Source organism: Halictus rubicundus, chromosome 18, assembly GCF_050948215.1.
Source record: "Halictus rubicundus isolate RS-2024b chromosome 18, iyHalRubi1_principal, whole genome shotgun sequence".
Classification (NCBI taxonomy): Eukaryota; Metazoa; Arthropoda; class Insecta; order Hymenoptera; family Halictidae; genus Halictus; species Halictus rubicundus.
The window spans coordinates 5,492,083-5,508,422 of record NC_135166.1 but is presented as its reverse complement, the minus strand read 5'-3'; the positions used below and the strand labels follow the sequence as shown (position 1 = coordinate 5,508,422).

The following is a 16,340-nucleotide window of genomic DNA, read 5'->3' as shown; positions in this document are numbered from 1 at the left end:
AGAATGTTAATTATAAGAAAGAAGATGTATTAGTAAAAAGCTAAGAAGAAAAATATATATACATGAGTACTCACTTCAAAAAATTATCATTTTCTTCATTCACTTTCTCTGCGTCTCGAGTTTTATACTTGATTAAGCGTTCTATTAATTGACGATTTTCTTCCTAAAAATGGTCATAATTCAATTTATTAGAACAAAGCTCAATGTAAACAGTTTTAGACAATTCATCCATGCCCAATAAATACCTGTGCTTTCCTAAGTTTCTCCTCTAAAGATGCAAAAGCAAGTTGCAGAGCCTGGTGTTCATCTTTCAGCATTTGATTAATACCTTCCAACTCTCTTTCTCTATTGTGGCAACTCACTATTTCTGTATGTAAATTTTTGTTGATCTCTATAGTTTCAGCAAGGCTGTAAATATTAGTAACTGTTTTAATGCTGCATTAGAAGCATTTTTCGCATTATAGTTATAGAGACTATTCATTGCTTTAATATTCATAGAAATATCAACAAAATCTATACCCAGCTTCCTTCATTTGTAGTTCCTTTGTCATTTCTTGTAATTTATTATTAAGATCTACTATTTGCTGCGTATGTTCCCCTTTTCTTCTATGCAATGTTGCTAATTCCTCAGCCTGCTTCAAAAGGCGGGCTTCAAGATCTGCATTTCCACTGGACATAGGGGTTCCACCGGATGTATTACGACGAAGAGTTTCATTAGCTATTGTTAATTGAATGTTTTCACCACGTAATGTGTTTGCATTTTCAAACAGTCTGTTGTCTGCAATATGAAAGAAACATAACAGATTCTGAAGTTGGTATTTTTTTACATTATAAACAACAAAAATGATGTGCGCCTATAGATTAATATCATTCTAAATTTTTCATAGCAGACATTCCATTTACAAAGACGATCATATGAAAGTATATAAATTATGAAAACTTACGTAAACTAATGAGATCGGCAAAACAATATGTTTGTCTTCTATTTCTCTCTTGGAGTTGTAAAATTAAATCTTTTCTCCAGTTGTTGTCTTCTCTGGAATATGACGATAGACCTGGTTCATTTGCAGCCATTTTCGCGGTATTAAATAAATCGTAGGTGCACTGGTAGTCTTTCCTTATTCTCGCCTTTGCTTATCAAAGTCGCATAAAAATCATTTGACAGAACAGTTGGTGGATATTGTGACAATCCTCGCTTCTCAACATACACTGATTTCCCACGAAAGAATTTAGTTATTATCAGCAACGTCACATTCGAACATAAATCACTATCAACATCGAAAAATACTGTATTAATCACATGTCATTTAGATCTTCCACGAATATTTTTAATTATGAAAATAGTTGCCCTAACCTAAACGTACCAAACACTATACTGTTACCCTGAAATTGCCGGTTGTCCGGACTATCGATATAGTCTGTTTGCGAGTATGCAATATCTGTGTCCCCTAACTTCACTTCAGTCGATAACGAATGATAAAATGTTGCTTTTGGATTTCATGTGTTACATATTCTATCATAAACATTGCGAATAAATTAATACGAGGAATAAATAGAGTCATAAATAACAAGAATGAAATGTTTTCGAAGAGATTAAAATGAAACGTGCTGCAGATGATAAAGCAGTTCCCTTCTTCATGCCGTAATCGACTTATTCTAGGTTAGATATATTCAAATTTCAATTAACCGCTCTTTTTTAATTTGCAAATTAAAATCAACAAACGAAGTTCTTACAAAATTACATTCTGTAAATTATGTAATAAAATTATTACAAAAACTCGTATTATTCTAAGAATATCGCCTTTCGGAAATAGATTTTAAAATTGTGAAAACTTCGTTACCCATTTTAAAATTTCTGTTGCATTTATTTAGCTGATGACAAGACCCGATGTTGAAATGCAGGAAGAAATTATTGTTCATTTACATCTTTCAAGTTTAAAGAGTTTGTACTATAATGAAATATCGGAATAAAAATGCACAAAGATGTAAAAACAGGTACAAGTCAATTTGTCGGTAACAGACTATAAATAACCAGATTATTTTTATTGCATTATATATTATAATATATAATATACTATAACAGATTTTAATTACATTGGAAGAACCCAGCTTCTAAATAGAATTTAAAATATCATTAAAATTCATAGATGGTATAATTCGATTATAGAAAACCCGGTAAAATGATAAAAAAACAGAAAGATCAATTTTACAAAAATCCCAAAAAACTTAATACCGACGACGTATCTTTTGCTGGACCATCAGATTATTTGTTTTACTCCGTTTTAAATACTGATATACAAATGAATCAAGGAACTGCAGCAGCACTAGTAAGAATAATACCAGATATGTCTACTACAATTGTTACAATAAATATTCTTAGGTCATTAATTTTAGATAGCACAAGGTTTGATCGCACTTTTTGCGATCTTGGATATGGATAACGTGAAATCTCAATTTCTTGAAGTATGGATGCAAAAAGGGTACGAATGATTTCAGAATTTCTGAAAAACGTTTGTTCGTTCTTTAACCCTCGCAAGGCGGTCGTCTTTAACCTCGCTACTAGAAAATTAGAATTGAAATGGACATATATAATACTGATTCAAAATGGACTCTAGTTCTGCCATACGAGGGTTAATCTTATGCTACGAATAAGGGAAATTGTGAAATGCACATAATACATCTAACCTATTCTGTAATAACAGAAAAACAATAATAATCTTAAAGGGATATGATCACAAGCATTTAAAATATCTTAAAGAAGAAGTAAAGTACACAGCAATTGGGACGCATGCCGTTCGTGAATCTTGGGGCCGGAATAGAGCAATTCTCACATTAGCCGTTTTTGGGCTGAGGGAAGAACTAGAAGAAGCCTTCGATGGACTGTCATTATTACGATGATAATTACAAACACTTAGTTCGCTATCAAATACCAGCATCGTTCAACTGCACTTTTTATGTCTTACAATAAGTTGACCAAGTAATAAATAGAGTAAATTAATGACTTATGTCTTGATTTCCAATTGAAATGTGATTCTAAATCCTAAATCATACATCTGGCAAGTCTTACATTCTACTATACAATACTAACGAAAATTCCAAGTGCGCAACTATTAGTTCGACATTATCCGCTACTTGTAAGCAGCACAGGCTTTTAAGATCACTATAAATATTGCATCTTATGGGCATTTTTATCTTGGCCTCAGGGGGTCCAAAAAGCCCCCGTACCATTTCAGTGTCGCGCCTAATGTTACCGATACTTCGCAAATTTAGTCGTATTAGCAAGAACTGAATATTCCGTATACTTCATTTTCACTACGTTCAACTGTTTTACCGACAGATACGTTGTTTTATTAATTCATTCGGTCCCTTGTAGATTAGGTTGCATGTCGCGCAATGTGGAGCCAGGCATCGTTCATGCTGGACAACAGTAGCGACAGGGAAGGCTACAAATGTCTTGATCAAATGATTCTTAGTTTAGTTTTGTTAAGGATTCGTATTTGTTCAAATTCGTCGGTACTGAATCAATTTTTGTTTGCTAACATATTCCAGCCAATAGTAAGTTTGTGTTGCGCCGACGGTGACCTATAATAAGGAAAAGAATTACGGGAAGAAGTACGGTCACGGTCGACGTAACCTATCCAATCATTGAACGCTTGTGTTTAACCGCGATTTGAGGTAATGGCTATGAACGAAGATTTCAATTTCGCCGAGTTGTGCAGACTTTGTGCACTGAAGAGCAATCACCAACTCCAAATCTTCGATAAAGAAGGCGAGCAAAGGGCTTTACTATTCAAAATACGTTCCTGTATACCTACTGTGGTGAGTCAAATACTTTCATTCTGGTGCTACTAATAATCTTTCCATTCGGTTTGAATTCTACTAATCTGTATTATACATTTATATAATCAATGCAGAAATCAATCCTTCATAGCACCAATATTTTCACCATTATTATTAGTTACAGAAATGTAAATACATATACCTCATATTGCTATAAATGCAACTGTTCAAGGATTAGTAACGTGTTTTGTACTATAATGTATTAAAGTTTTAATGAAAGGGACTGAAATTCGGAATATAGTACAGACTTACTATAAAGGCGTATTGATAGGCATTTAAATTTAAACCCATGCTTGTTAACGTTATATAAAACTTATTGTGTTATTTATATTGCATGCCCGTATAAGATTTGAGATTTTAATCGAATAAAATTAATATTTAACTTTCTGATAAATTAATATTCACCTAGTTTTGTATGAATGCTGAATGTATTTTTGTATTATGCAACCTGGTTTACTATTTTGGAAATTTCTGGAATAGTGGCTTAAAACCTATGTTTTGGGACTTATGCCATTTTTATTTCAAGTTATACTACGATAAATAGTACATTTTAAATTTATTTTTATACAATAAAGCTACATTCAATTTCGTGCATGCTGTTGTACATTTTGAAATTCTTTTACTGGTGTATGGGCGAAGAAGTTACAAACGATCCGCTGCTTTAAGTCAATTCAATTCATTTCAACTATGCAAACTGTATCTTCTGCTGTTGTTTATTTATCGTCAGTATCTCTGTATCAGGGATTTTTAATGGTGGCGTATGGAACAATATACACAATGTTCCCAGTATTTTCTTTGGTGTTGGACAAAGACGTGTCTGGAAGAATTATGCTCACTTATCCAGAATTATATAAAGAATTAATGTTTCTCATAAAATTTCTTAACAAAAATATTGTATTTTGTGTATTTACATTTTTTAACACTTTGGAGTAATTCTTTTGTTCCCATTCATCTATGTCAAAGAGGGGGCCCTTGTGCAATAAATATTTATGATGCGTACTATTTATTAATATACATGTTTATGTTTCATTTGTCAACGTGAAAGAATTTTTGAGTTTCAAATGCTGAATAAAACAACACATAATTAAAAATAAAATAATGTAGTAATAGTTGATGATAAACTGGAATAATGATAATCGATTAAAAATAAAGCACTAACAAGTATATGATAAGTAGGAACGAAATGATATTTCGCCTCTTTTTTTACCAGCAACACACTGAAATATTTAATCAATTGCAGATAACTAAAGAAGATGGACTACCAAATAATATCTGCCAGAGATGCGTGTATAAACTGGATATGTTTTATGAGTTTCGTGTGAGCTGCATGACCACGGACACAGTGTTAAAAAATTATGCGGATAGTTTGAAGCACCTTGCTGCATCAGTGAACCAGGTGAGTGGAAATTTATTTTTGCTATATTTTTATTACTAGCAGAATAATTTGTGTTCATTTTATATATTTTCATTAGCATTTACTCTAATGCTATTTACTCTATCGCATCATTTTCCAATGAAACAGTGGTAGTAAACGCTTCCACCAATCAATGTTATCGTCAAAGAGTGAGTTTTCACAATAATTTACAACGGTATTAAATCCTGTGCAGTCGCAAACATGGTATATAAACGGCAGGTATAACCGCCGGTCGCTGCTCGTACCGCGCTTCGCGTCATGCATTGGCCGTACGAGGCGGAACATATATCGTGGTGTAGCGTTCATTTAAAATAATTTTCATTTCGCCAATTTCAAAATGTTTGCATTTTTAAAAACGGTCCGTAAAGAGGAAATTTGGACTACATTCTAATTTTCTCCCAAATTTTTAAATTTTCCCCTGCTATGAAAACATTACATTTATTTAAAACAATTGCATAATAAATGGTGAAAAAAAAATCTTTTTCAACTGAAATAATTTTTATTAGGTTCTCGTATGTTTTCACTAGAAGCATTTAAAAACTTATTTTCATCGATTTGTTAGTTTAGCCGTTATAATTTAATGGAAAAAAGGTTAACACTTTATTTTACACGTCTGGAAAACCAACAATTTTCAAGATTTCGAACATTCCTTTCGTATTGCATAAATGAGCAAAAATAAAAAGGAGGGATATCAATGAATTGTTACGCGATATACGTTGTTGCTAAACCTATTAAATAAATAATATATATTTCGTTTTTATCAAATATATACAATTTTTAATGTGGCCATTATTTTATCGTATATTGTAAAAATATCTATACAGCATCAATTTTACCGATGTGTGCGATACAAATTTCTATAAATATGCTCTTAAATCAAACGTTCTCAAGCTATTACTTTCCCGAATAAACAGGGAATTTACAGTCAATCCGGTCCTTGTATATAAAAGTTATAGTACGTAGGTGTTAATTGCAACGCAAACTTCTAAGTACTATAGAAATAAACAGTAAAATTTATTGAATAGGCGGCAAATATAAAATAACATAACAGATACGTTCTCTATTGAAGCTCGTACACGAATATAACTCGCCAGTCATATTTGTGAGATTAAAAAATTGAATATTATATGTAACGGTGCGACGTGCGATAAAACAAATAAAAGATGCGCGCGCGAAGGTAATTGAATTTTCCAATGTTTCTTGTTTGCATCGCACCTCAAGAATCCAATTATGCGCAGCGCTGAATGTAAATTCGCCAATTATTCCGAGCGAGTATATGCATATATTCCATTTGAATAATACGATTGAAACATTCGATAACCAAGGGACAGTGAAATTATTCATAAGCTTACCGCTAAATATAGTGGCGGACGTGCAATTCATAGCGCGAACTGTTTACGGGGGTACCAGTTTATTTGCTTCTAATTGATTTCACGAGACATCAGACACGTTTAAACTCCGCGAAGCCACGTGCTTTACGACTGGGAACAAGTGCGGTACAAATGGAGGCGACAGCGGCGCTTAATAAAGGTGCATTAAAAGTCCTGACATAAAGCTGCGCGCGTATCGCGATACGGTGAGGTTGCTCATTTTTCTTTTTTTGGTTTCGGTCGGACGGGGCGGTGAAGCGGGTGGCAGAGGAGGAATTTATCGTCATACAAGCCGGACACGTATAGCCGAGGAACCAGGTTATCCGAGTCGCTCGTATGTATCCTAGGAAGTACCGGTGTGACTCTTTACAAGCTCATAAACTCGCGCGGCAATTTCCGACACGACGCGTTAAAGTGAGTTTATGCGTCGAATGGGTGGCCGACACGAGTTCCACATTTCGAGCCCCGCGTAAAAAGCCCTTTACGCGACACGCGCTCGTGTCGTGTACCACCTATGCGTTTCCGTTCTACCTTCCTTCTCGCGTTGATCCCGCTCGTAGTAGGTGCTCGATAAGCGGCGAACACGAGGACGAGAAAAGGAGGCGATAAGCCCGCGAAATAGAAGCAACAAGGACAGAACGGACAAGGGGCGTTACTGATCGGTAGCTGGAGGTCCTTGGTCCTCTCTGTCGCTCTCTACCCCTCCGTTGTCCAACGAAGCGTGATCCCAATAATTTCACCCTCACACACGCGACTCATCGGTCGAGACAACGGATGGAGGGGGTAATATACAGATAACCACCACGGATGACTAGATAGGGCAAGAATGAGTGAGAGAGAGAGAGAGACGGATTATGCGAGAGCACACCGAGAATGGTAGGTTTATATCCGTGCATGCACGTATGTGTGTGTGCAACCGTCGCGGCGCTATTGATCGACGCTCCGCGGCTAGGCTGCGTCGCGCACAGAAAGCGAAAGTCAGTTCTCCTTTTCTTCGACGTCTCGCCTAGTCCCCTCTTTCTTTCCCTTTCCTTCAATACCATCGAGACTCGCGTTCTCTCTCTCTTTCTCCCTCTTTCACTCCTCCTCTCTCTCTCTCTCTCTCTCTCTCTCTTCGTCTCACTGCTCACCTCTTCTCTCACCTTTTAAGCTGTTCCCTCCTTCTCACAGCATTTCCATTTTTCTCTCTCGCTCCAAGTGTCTCGTCGCTCCCCAATCCAAGATCGTTCGATCCCCACCCCTTCTGGTTGACCCCTTGGATCTTCTTGTCCCGGGCACAGGTGCAACGAGGAGCCGAGCCACAGGTCTGCATCTCTGAAAACCTGTTTCTAGACTTTCGAATAAACGTCGTAAACGGTCTCGACGAAGTCTCTCGTTACCCCGGTTCATCGTTGATCCCGCGTTCAATCCGACGAGGGGACCGGGTCGAGCAAAGAGCCTCGAGCAGGCTCTCTTTTTATATCTCTCTCTCTCTCTCTCTCTCTCTGTCTCTGTCTCTGTCTCTCTTTCTCTCCTTCTATCTCTTTCCGACTGTCTCGTCCCTTGCCCGTTCATAGGACTCCCGACGCGATGTATCGTCTCGCGTTTAGTTTCGGTTAATCGCGCGTATCGTCGGACGATATGCACGTCCCCCGTTTCGTCTCTCTCGCTCGCTCAGTCAATGTCAGTGTCAAGGTCAGCGGGCCGACGCACTGCAGAGCGCCGCTGCCGCTGCCGCCGCCGCCGTCGCCGCCACCGCCGCCGCCGCCGCCGACGCCGCCGTCGACTACTGTTACGCTGTTCTCTTCCGTCATTGTGTGTATCCGGCAGCCGAGTCACACGGTAGTCTGTGTACACGAGACGCAAGGTATACACGGTCTCTTCGCGCGCATACCTGTCTCTCTAGGGCTTCCCTATCTTTCTTTCCTTCCTTCCTTTTCTCCCTTCGTCGGGCCCTCCTTGCCGATCCACCCTTTATCCCCCTATCCCCCTCCCCCCTCCCCCGGTTTCCCCTTTCTCCCTCTCGCTCTCGACGTCGCGCTGGCCGCGATACGTTCCGCGGGGATCACCATTCGATATCGTTGCACCGCGCTGTGTCTCGTCCACCGTATCGCTTCTCCTGATCCTTTATTCATTCCTTCTTTTTTTCTCTTCCTTTTCGGTTCAGTGTCATTCAGTGGCCGTGCCACCCTGTCGCCGTCGACCTTGCTCCTTCGTCATTGTAAACCCGGTAACCTCGTGCATCGTGTACGAACGATTACGCGACGATTTCTCTGCATAGCCGTTGCCAAGCACGTTCCCTCTTCCTGATTCTGGGGTCCATCTCTGTCTACACCGTTTTGTTGGCCCGGCGGTATCACTGTTTTTCCCTCGCTCGAAGGCCCGGCTGCGCCACCACGGTGCATTCCGCGGGGACCTCCACTCGATATCGTTACGCCGCGCTGCATTCGTGTGTCACCGGCTATTTCGTCTCTTTCTGTCTCTGCTTTCTTAGCCGTGTCTCCTTCTCCCCCTTTCCCGTGATTGGCTAGCTCTGTTCTTCCCTCGTGTACCCTCGTCTTTCTCTGTCTCTCTCTCTCTCTCTCTCTCTCTCTCTCTCTCTCTCTCTCTCTCTCTCTCTTCGCGCTCTCTTGCTCTCTCAGAGTTACCCCGGCTCCCTGCTCTCCTTCCATCCCTGTGTCTCCCTCTCTCTCGCGGCTATCCCCTCTGCTTGCCCGCCAGGCGGTTTTTTCGTCTCTTTGTCCTTACATCCTCCCGCGCCGGGAATCGGCGGCTAGCTCCACGGGACACACTCCGGTTGCCCCGTAAAACGCGAGATTCTTTCGTGGCGTCGCGAAAAGAAAGAGCGCGCGTGCCGGCCAATAATCCTCCTGAAAAGGCCGGTCGAACCTAGCCGGACCGCGAATCGGTGTCCCGGTGTGCATCGCGAACCAGCCGGATCACCCAGACGAACCGGACCCTTGTAGTCCCGATTTTTTTCACCCAGTTCGGCGATCACCACAGCCATGGGAACCAGGACAAAGTGACGTGCTGTACAATCGCTTGTGACATCGTCAGTGATATCGCGTTCCTCCAGGACGTCCGACCGTCCCTGTTAATTGGAGGTTGCGTTTTTCCTCTTCGTCTGCATCCTGTCAAAGTGTAGGTATGTGAGCGCAAAAATAGCCCGATAACTTTTCCCGTCATCTGTGGGAATGATCGTGTCTGGCTTTGTACGCCGAGCTCCTTCTATCTCCGTGTTCCTCCACCCGACCCTTCTTCCCTTCCCTTCGACCCGTCTCTCGCTCTACCCCTCTCTCTCTCTCTCTCTCTCTCTCTCTCTCTCTCTCTGTCTCTCTCCCTCTCGCTTGCGCGCTCGCTCTTTCTCTCTCTCGCCCCTCTCCATCTCCCTCTGTCTGTCTGTCTGTCTTCCTTTGTCTCTCTTTTCGGTCATCGTTCTCTCCAGGAGGACCTTGACGGAGGAGTCTGCTTCGAAAGATCTTTTCGGCTTCTTCGAAAGTTCTTGTCTTTTATGTATTCGTTGTCTCCGGCGATACAGGCTTCCGTGATGTTTCCCGGCGATACGATGATCTTCGATGCGGCGATACGTCGCCTCTGCGATCGATCGTCACGTGGATGAATTTATCGTTTGTTTCGCTCGTTTCCGGAAAGTTTCTGGAACGTTTCACCAATTTTTTACTCGTCGAACGAACTCGTTCGATCGCGGCAGCTCGCACGACCATTATCGGAGGCTTGTAAATAGAATTTCGTTGTGCAAACGATTTTGCTGTACACGACCGGTTGTTTACACCGATTTACGTTTGCGGTTGTAATTGCAGGAAATTCTTCCGCAAAACATGTTCGTGGTCCACGATCAGTTTCGAGAAGCGCACAAGTTTTTTTCCGCGGAGTGTGAATCCGCGATGCTCTGTTTCTCCTAAATATCGATTATCGTTAACAGATATTTGGCACAGAATGCGCCTTCGTGCGCGCTCCGCTCGCTTCTGTCCCCGTGATTAATCGTTTTCCCATATTGGCTCCGAAGCCGTTACGCTTTTGTTCGCGAGTTGATAGAAATATCGCGAAATATTGTTCGCTGGTGTAGGGCCACGATTTTGTAGCAACAGCGATGCATTACAAGAGAGGCTACACACACACACACACGCAGCAAACGCTGTTACTATTGTTCTCAGACTGTTATTTTTGTTTCGCTCGATTGTGCCGCGAATGTGATTCTGTCCACGTTTAAAAAAAAAAATTCCAATGAAAAAGCTTCTTTTCTTTTTTTTTTTTTTCTTGTAATTTCAACGTTCATCGTACCCGAAGCTAATTGACCATTTAAATCTCGTGTTTTTAGAAACGGTACTTGAAATGAAAAACGTTATCTCTCCTTAACCGTAACTCGTTGTACTCCCTGATTACGGATGAATGCTAATTCCAATTGTAGCACAGTTACGAAACTTACGTGTACAGAGTGACACAAACTTTCGCGAAATGTTTTCTCGATGCTAGTTTCTGCAAATTTAACTTCACCGTGTAACTTGTTCACCTTTGTTATCATATATCTCTTGTTTATTGTATCTGACTATGCGGCACGGGATATATGTTTCGAATTAGTTTCATTTCAACATTTGCCAGACAGAGTTTTAAAATCCAATTTTGATTGATTTGTGCATTCAGTTGCAACGATTAGATAACAGGGGTGGAGATGTTACGTTTGTCCGTGTAACAGAGGTAACGTAACCCGTGGAATATAATTCTAATAATATACCTCGGAGCGTGTTCGCCGAGTTGCTCTGTAAACTGTAGCCGAGACGTCGGTGTAGACGGTACGATGTAAGAAGGAATAAACGATTAATAGGGCGCGGACAAAGACAAGATGTCTAATGGTAGCCAGCAGCAACAGCAGCGATCCGCTTATGTAGAGGCGCACGCGGTGGCCCATGCTGCAGTGCAGCAACACATGGCACAACAAGCTGCACAAGCGAGACTCGCAGGACCCGGCCCGCCTGCAACACCTCAAACTCCTAATCCTACGTTCACGTTGCCCGACGATGGCCTTGGCTACGACGACGGTGTGCGGGTGCTTCGTTCGATTGGAACGTGGTGAGTAAATTGAGATCACTCGCGAAGTTATTAAAACTTGTACAATGAAAACGTTATCGCCATCGAATGAACTTTAAATAGGTCTCCAGATTACTCCGCAGCGATGCGCCCTGGCGGAGTGATGGCCCCGTTTCCTGGCGCGATGGATCAGCAATTCGGGAGCAGGGCTCCGTCGGTGAACCAGCCTTTAAGAACGACAAACAATGTACCTTCTCGTCCGGGATTTGCGTCTAAAGCTACTAATACGGGTGAACCCGCGACTAAAGCGTTCGCTTGCACCGTTTGCGGCAAAGGACTGGCCCGTAAAGACAAACTTGTTATTCATATGCGTATTCATACCGGAGAGAAGCCGTACTCCTGCGAAGTTTGTGGTCAGTATATTTTGATACATTTCAGCTAATCTATGCGTTGAAATTTCGTTGGACTTACGATTTTTATCGCTTTACAGGAAAAGCGTTTGCGCGTAGGGATAAGCTAGTTATTCATATGAACAAACTTAGACACAGACCGGGGGTAGCGCCGCTTTCTACGCCGACTGTACCGAATTCGGATCAACAACAGCAACAGGCCCAGCAACAGCAACAACAACAGCAGGCCCAACAACAGCAACAACAGCAGCAGCAGCAGCAACAACAACAACAACAACAACAGTCTCGTCCGGATACTATACACAAGCTAAAAGAGGAGCCAGTCAGTTGGGCGTGCGAATTGTGTGGTCGAGCACTGGCTACGAGAGAAGAATGGATGCAGCATGCTCGGTAATTTTTCTTTCGAAAGTGTCGAGATCGTGTTGTATGATTTCGGTGTTCTGTATTGTGTTTGATTGTTTGCAAATGCTTTTTTTCGTAGATCCCATTTGGAAGCGTCGGCTCCACCGCAACACGCAGCACCGTATTTCCCGGGATCCGCGGCGCCGCCGCAACCGTACGCCTCGGAAAGGCATTTCTGCCTGATGTGCCGTACAGATTTCACGGATAAGGCTGAATTTATGTTTCACGTTCGTTCCCATTTCGAACCTCACGCGCAGCAAACTCCTCCGCAGCACTCGAGCGGCAAACAGGCCGGCGACCCAGCGACGGCGGAGCTGATTGCGCGCGGACTTGTCGATCCTTCGGGATTATGCAGCTAGAATTATCCCCCCTGTCAATATGTACCATCGATTCGTGTCTTACCATAGTACAAGTTCTCCACTCCACTTCGACCAGAACTTTTTGCATAGGATGTCATGCATATTGTGATTGTAATGAATATGTACTGATTTATTAAGGAGAGATGCACAGTAGTATGCTCGTTGTATGTACAAACATCGGTGAGAGTGACGTAGTTCTTTGAAAGCCGCCGACGAAGATTTTGTTTTTTTCTTTTTGCCTCGGTATCGAACCTCGTGCCCCGTTATCAGTGAACAAAGATATTTGTTTGCCGTCGCCGTTAGAGCGGAACAGAGAACAATATTTTTCGCATTATGCAACATATCAGGAAAATAAGAAACTCGACGGGATTCGTGGAAGTACTACTGTGCGTCCCGCATGTATGTATCTGAATTAAGACATACGTTATTCATAAAATATTTAGGTATTGACGCGATATTGATTATATGGTAAGGAACTCCACTATTGCGTCAGTATTTAAATGTGATTATACTTAATAGTATACGTTCCTACATAGCTAGCTTCCCGCCATTTTTAATCATTAGCAGTATCCGCTATTCGATGTACAGGTTTGTTCTCAATGCTATCGTATTTTTTTTCTTTTTTTATCACTTTGTACCAACGTCTGGAGAATTCACTGTTTCGAAGTAATTGTTTCCTTTCTTGAATAATGCTAAAACGATTGTTGCGATTGTAGGAAATTATTTGCTGAAACCTATTCGACTAAGATGTTTGTTTAAAATAGAAGTATACGAATATTTTATATTGTTAAAATCATTTATTATTGGATGATTATACCAGCCACATATAAAGCGTATTAAAGTTAAGAGTATATTTCGATCATGTGATTTTTTTCCTTTTTTTTTCTGCTTAGTTTTCTATAAGTGAAACTCGAAGTTTATCTTTGGAGGCAACATATTATTAGCCGCATTATCAATTTCTAATACCGAACGTGTAGTTTTCACTGTGGTATAGTGTAAGTGTTGAAAATATTACCGATGCATGCAGCGCAAATGTTTATATTTCGAAACAATTTAGGGCAATTAAATCTTTTGTTTCTCTCTCTCTCTCTCTCTCTCTTTCTTTCTTTCTTTGAATTACTGTTTTTTCGTTACATTTCTCGTTGGTACCTGAAGTATCTGCATGTACTTAACCAGGGATGCGTAAGATTCTGTTCATACACGACGCATAATGCACGAGTGTTTATACAAACCGTGTATGTTACGAAGCGTACATTAATTCTAATCATTCTCGGACTTTTCTTCCAGTTGTTGTAGATTCGATTGACGATCACACGATTCGTAGAGAAAGACAAAAGGAAGAACTCTTCTCGTTTTTTTTTTTCGAATATTAATCAAATTTTAGGCGACAATAATTGTATATACACTTTCTTTGTTTGTACGCGAAACGATAGAGTGCAGTATTGTCGAATGATGTTCTTCGTTTGTCAAGTGTCTGACCACAGAAGAACCCCTGCATTGTGAACAAACTGTTTCTTCCAGTGACTTCGTTGAGATCGCTTTTACAGCGTTTCCTTTCGTCTATAAAATAGAACCACAAAATAGTCTGTACGAGACCGACTGTTACAGCCGACTGCCGTGCCTCCTGCTTCCTCACATACATACAGACCACCACTTCCGGCTTCTGTTCGAATCCAAACTATTTCCGGAATGACTGTGCCTAAAAGGGTATACTTCAAAAGAGAAAAAAAAAGCTAAGCCTACCGTTAGATTATATATTTTATATAATTATAGCTAGTGCAATATAGAATTTAATCGACAATAGTTGCGATTGTTACAAGGAAAAAATGAAGGGGCGAAGGAAAAAGGAATAAAAAAGAGAAAACTTTGCATGTAATTTTGAAAGAAAAACTGTTCGTGTGCTCGTGCGCGACGAGGTACTGTTGTTTATAGCGGTTTAATTAATGCAGCGACGAGAAAAGGAAAACAGAAAGATGAAAATGCCGGCCTGTCTTACATAATTACGAAAACTCTTTTCACGTGGTTATACGTAGTTAGATTAACTTCGCGATGGAACGCCGAGCAAAAACTTGCACCTCGAGTTCTATGCACTAACCGCTGAATTTAATTGCAACTTTAATTGCAACGCGAAATTTGTTACATAGCCTGACTGACTGGGGGACACGTAATCTGTTATGAAATTCACAAGCAGACGTTCATTCCTAAGAAAAGTGAAAACTCAACAATTTTTTAAATTATTTTTATTGGTTCACTGGCTGTAAAATCACGCTTACATTTTCACACTGAACACGTCATAACTCTAATTCAATCGTTCAACAATTATTCGCAGGAGTTGCATATTCAATGCAAAATATGACACATTATTTACTTCAGTTGTTCGAAAGTATCTATCCTTTAAAAATTTTGTACTGGACAATTACGAAAGAAGTACTGCCACTTTCAGTATTTACAAATGTAAAATACTGATAGATTTACGGTCTTTACTCGATATATGTCCTATAAACCTAGCCGATAAAAGACCCAGAACTACCCCCACTGACGAGAAGTGTAAACATAATACGGGTCGGGTATATCGGTGTGAGACCACTACTAATCCAATAACAAAACTTCTTTATTTTTCATTATTTTTTTATGGGACTTTCACCAACACATTCGTGACCTTTTTCTAATGAAAATGATACCAAATATGATCCAATTCTTACTGTTCTTTTCTACGTTCGGCAGTGTATCAAAGAATAGTATCCTCTGGCCGATATATGTCTCTGGCCAGACCCGTGTTTTGAACATATATCGAGTAGACACTGTACTCGGTTCCGTATTATCCTGTGCACGAGGATTGTTACTTTATAATGTTCGTCTATCGTTTCTGATCGCAAATTAGCGATAGTTAACGCGAAGATGCAATTAAATTCTATTCAACACGGAGGTGCAATTAAAGTTGTTTTCCGTTTGATCTAGATTACTTTGTTCTCACTAGGAAGGAGCGTCAGGTATTAAACGCGTTAATTCATCAAGTTCTGACCGTTCGCAATGATCATAAATTTATGGCAACGTGCAGCCTCCAGAGCGCTATCGGCGATCTGAAATTTTTCTTTTAGCGGGCTCCACAAGAATTTTTACTACGTCGTAACGAAAAAATGTTTACCACGTGGAGATATAAAACACAATGATTTGTACCGTAGTACTTTGTACGATCGAGGGTCGAAATACTATATTGAATAGACGTATAGTGCCTTTTCTCCGGGACTTATCCGACTTCTTCGTTTCGATCATTTCAAATCAAACGTGTTAAGGAGGCACATTTAGCATTAAAAAAGTGTTTTAGATATCATAAGTTAGAGTATACGCAAGACAGGAGGTTTATCTTTAATATTCTTTCTTCCATTTTTTTTTTTCTATGTCTGTTTTGTTGTGAGGAGTGAACGGTCAAAATGCCACTGCCTCTAATAGCAGCTGTTTAGACTACTTTTATACTGTTGATGTCACACGCAACTACTCAGAGTCAGTTATTACTGCCATAATC

At 40.4% G+C, this 16,340-nt stretch overlaps 3 protein-coding genes and 1 long non-coding RNA gene across 5 annotated transcripts in view; 2 read left to right on the top strand and 2 right to left on the bottom strand.

Moving 5' to 3' along the window:
- The window catches only part of Atg16 (Autophagy-related 16), a 444,558-nt gene extending 443,126 nt beyond the window's left edge, over nt 1-1,432 (bottom strand). Inside the window, exons 1-5 of one of the 2 annotated variants that reach the window (XM_076803544.1) lie at nt 1,365-1,432; nt 945-1,268; nt 520-778; nt 246-408; nt 75-163 (exon numbers count right to left, since the gene is read on the bottom strand). In XM_076803544.1, coding sequence (XP_076659659.1) covers nt 75-163; nt 246-408; nt 520-778; nt 945-1,074 — 641 coding nt within the window. In that variant the 5' untranslated portion in view covers nt 1,075-1,268; nt 1,365-1,432. The other variant, XM_076803545.1, reaches the window with a different exon arrangement.
- An 868-nt stretch (nt 1,433-2,300) lies between these two features.
- Nucleotides 2,301-2,921, top strand: LOC143363022 (uncharacterized). The gene is made up of 3 exons (XM_076803597.1): nt 2,301-2,327; nt 2,395-2,480; nt 2,703-2,921. Exons 1-3 carry the CDS (start codon nt 2,301-2,303, stop codon nt 2,896-2,898), a joined length of 309 nt encoding a protein of 102 aa, XP_076659712.1. The 3' UTR covers nt 2,899-2,921.
- Nucleotides 2,922-3,384: 463 nt separating this feature from the next.
- LOC143362973 (uncharacterized) lies at nt 3,385-15,007 on the top strand. The gene is made up of 6 exons (XM_076803537.1): nt 3,385-3,819; nt 5,081-5,236; nt 11,444-11,688; nt 11,770-12,059; nt 12,137-12,446; nt 12,538-15,007. The coding sequence occupies exons 1-6, from the start codon at nt 3,679-3,681 to the stop codon at nt 12,815-12,817; spliced, it is 1,422 nt and encodes a 473-aa protein (XP_076659652.1). The 5' UTR covers nt 3,385-3,678; the 3' UTR covers nt 12,818-15,007.
- LOC143362718 (uncharacterized) lies at nt 6,297-8,154 on the bottom strand. Its single transcript, XR_013083689.1, has 2 exons — nt 8,004-8,154; nt 6,297-7,938 (listed from the first exon to the last, which is right to left on the bottom strand). It is a non-coding gene; the product is annotated as an uncharacterized LOC143362718 (long non-coding RNA).
- Nucleotides 15,008-16,340: the final 1,333 nt, after the last annotated feature.

Coding starts and splice junctions, on each gene's coding strand:
- LOC143362973 (XM_076803537.1), top strand. CDS start 3,679: ATGGCTATGAACGAAGATTTCAATTTCGCCGAGTTGTGCAGACTTTGT. Junction 3,820..5,080: donor GTTCCTGTATACCTACTGTG/GTGAGTCAAATA, acceptor AATCAATTGCAG/ATAACTAAAGAAGATGGACT. Junction 12,447..12,537: donor GAATGGATGCAGCATGCTCG/GTAATTTTTCTT, acceptor TTTTTTTCGTAG/ATCCCATTTGGAAGCGTCGG.
- LOC143363022 (XM_076803597.1), top strand. CDS start 2,301: ATGAATCAAGGAACTGCAGCAGCACTA. Junction 2,328..2,394: donor AAGGAACTGCAGCAGCACTA/GTAAGAATAATA, acceptor CATTAATTTTAG/ATAGCACAAGGTTTGATCGC. Junction 2,481..2,702: donor GAAGTATGGATGCAAAAAGG/GTACGAATGATT, acceptor CTGTAATAACAG/AAAAACAATAATAATCTTAA.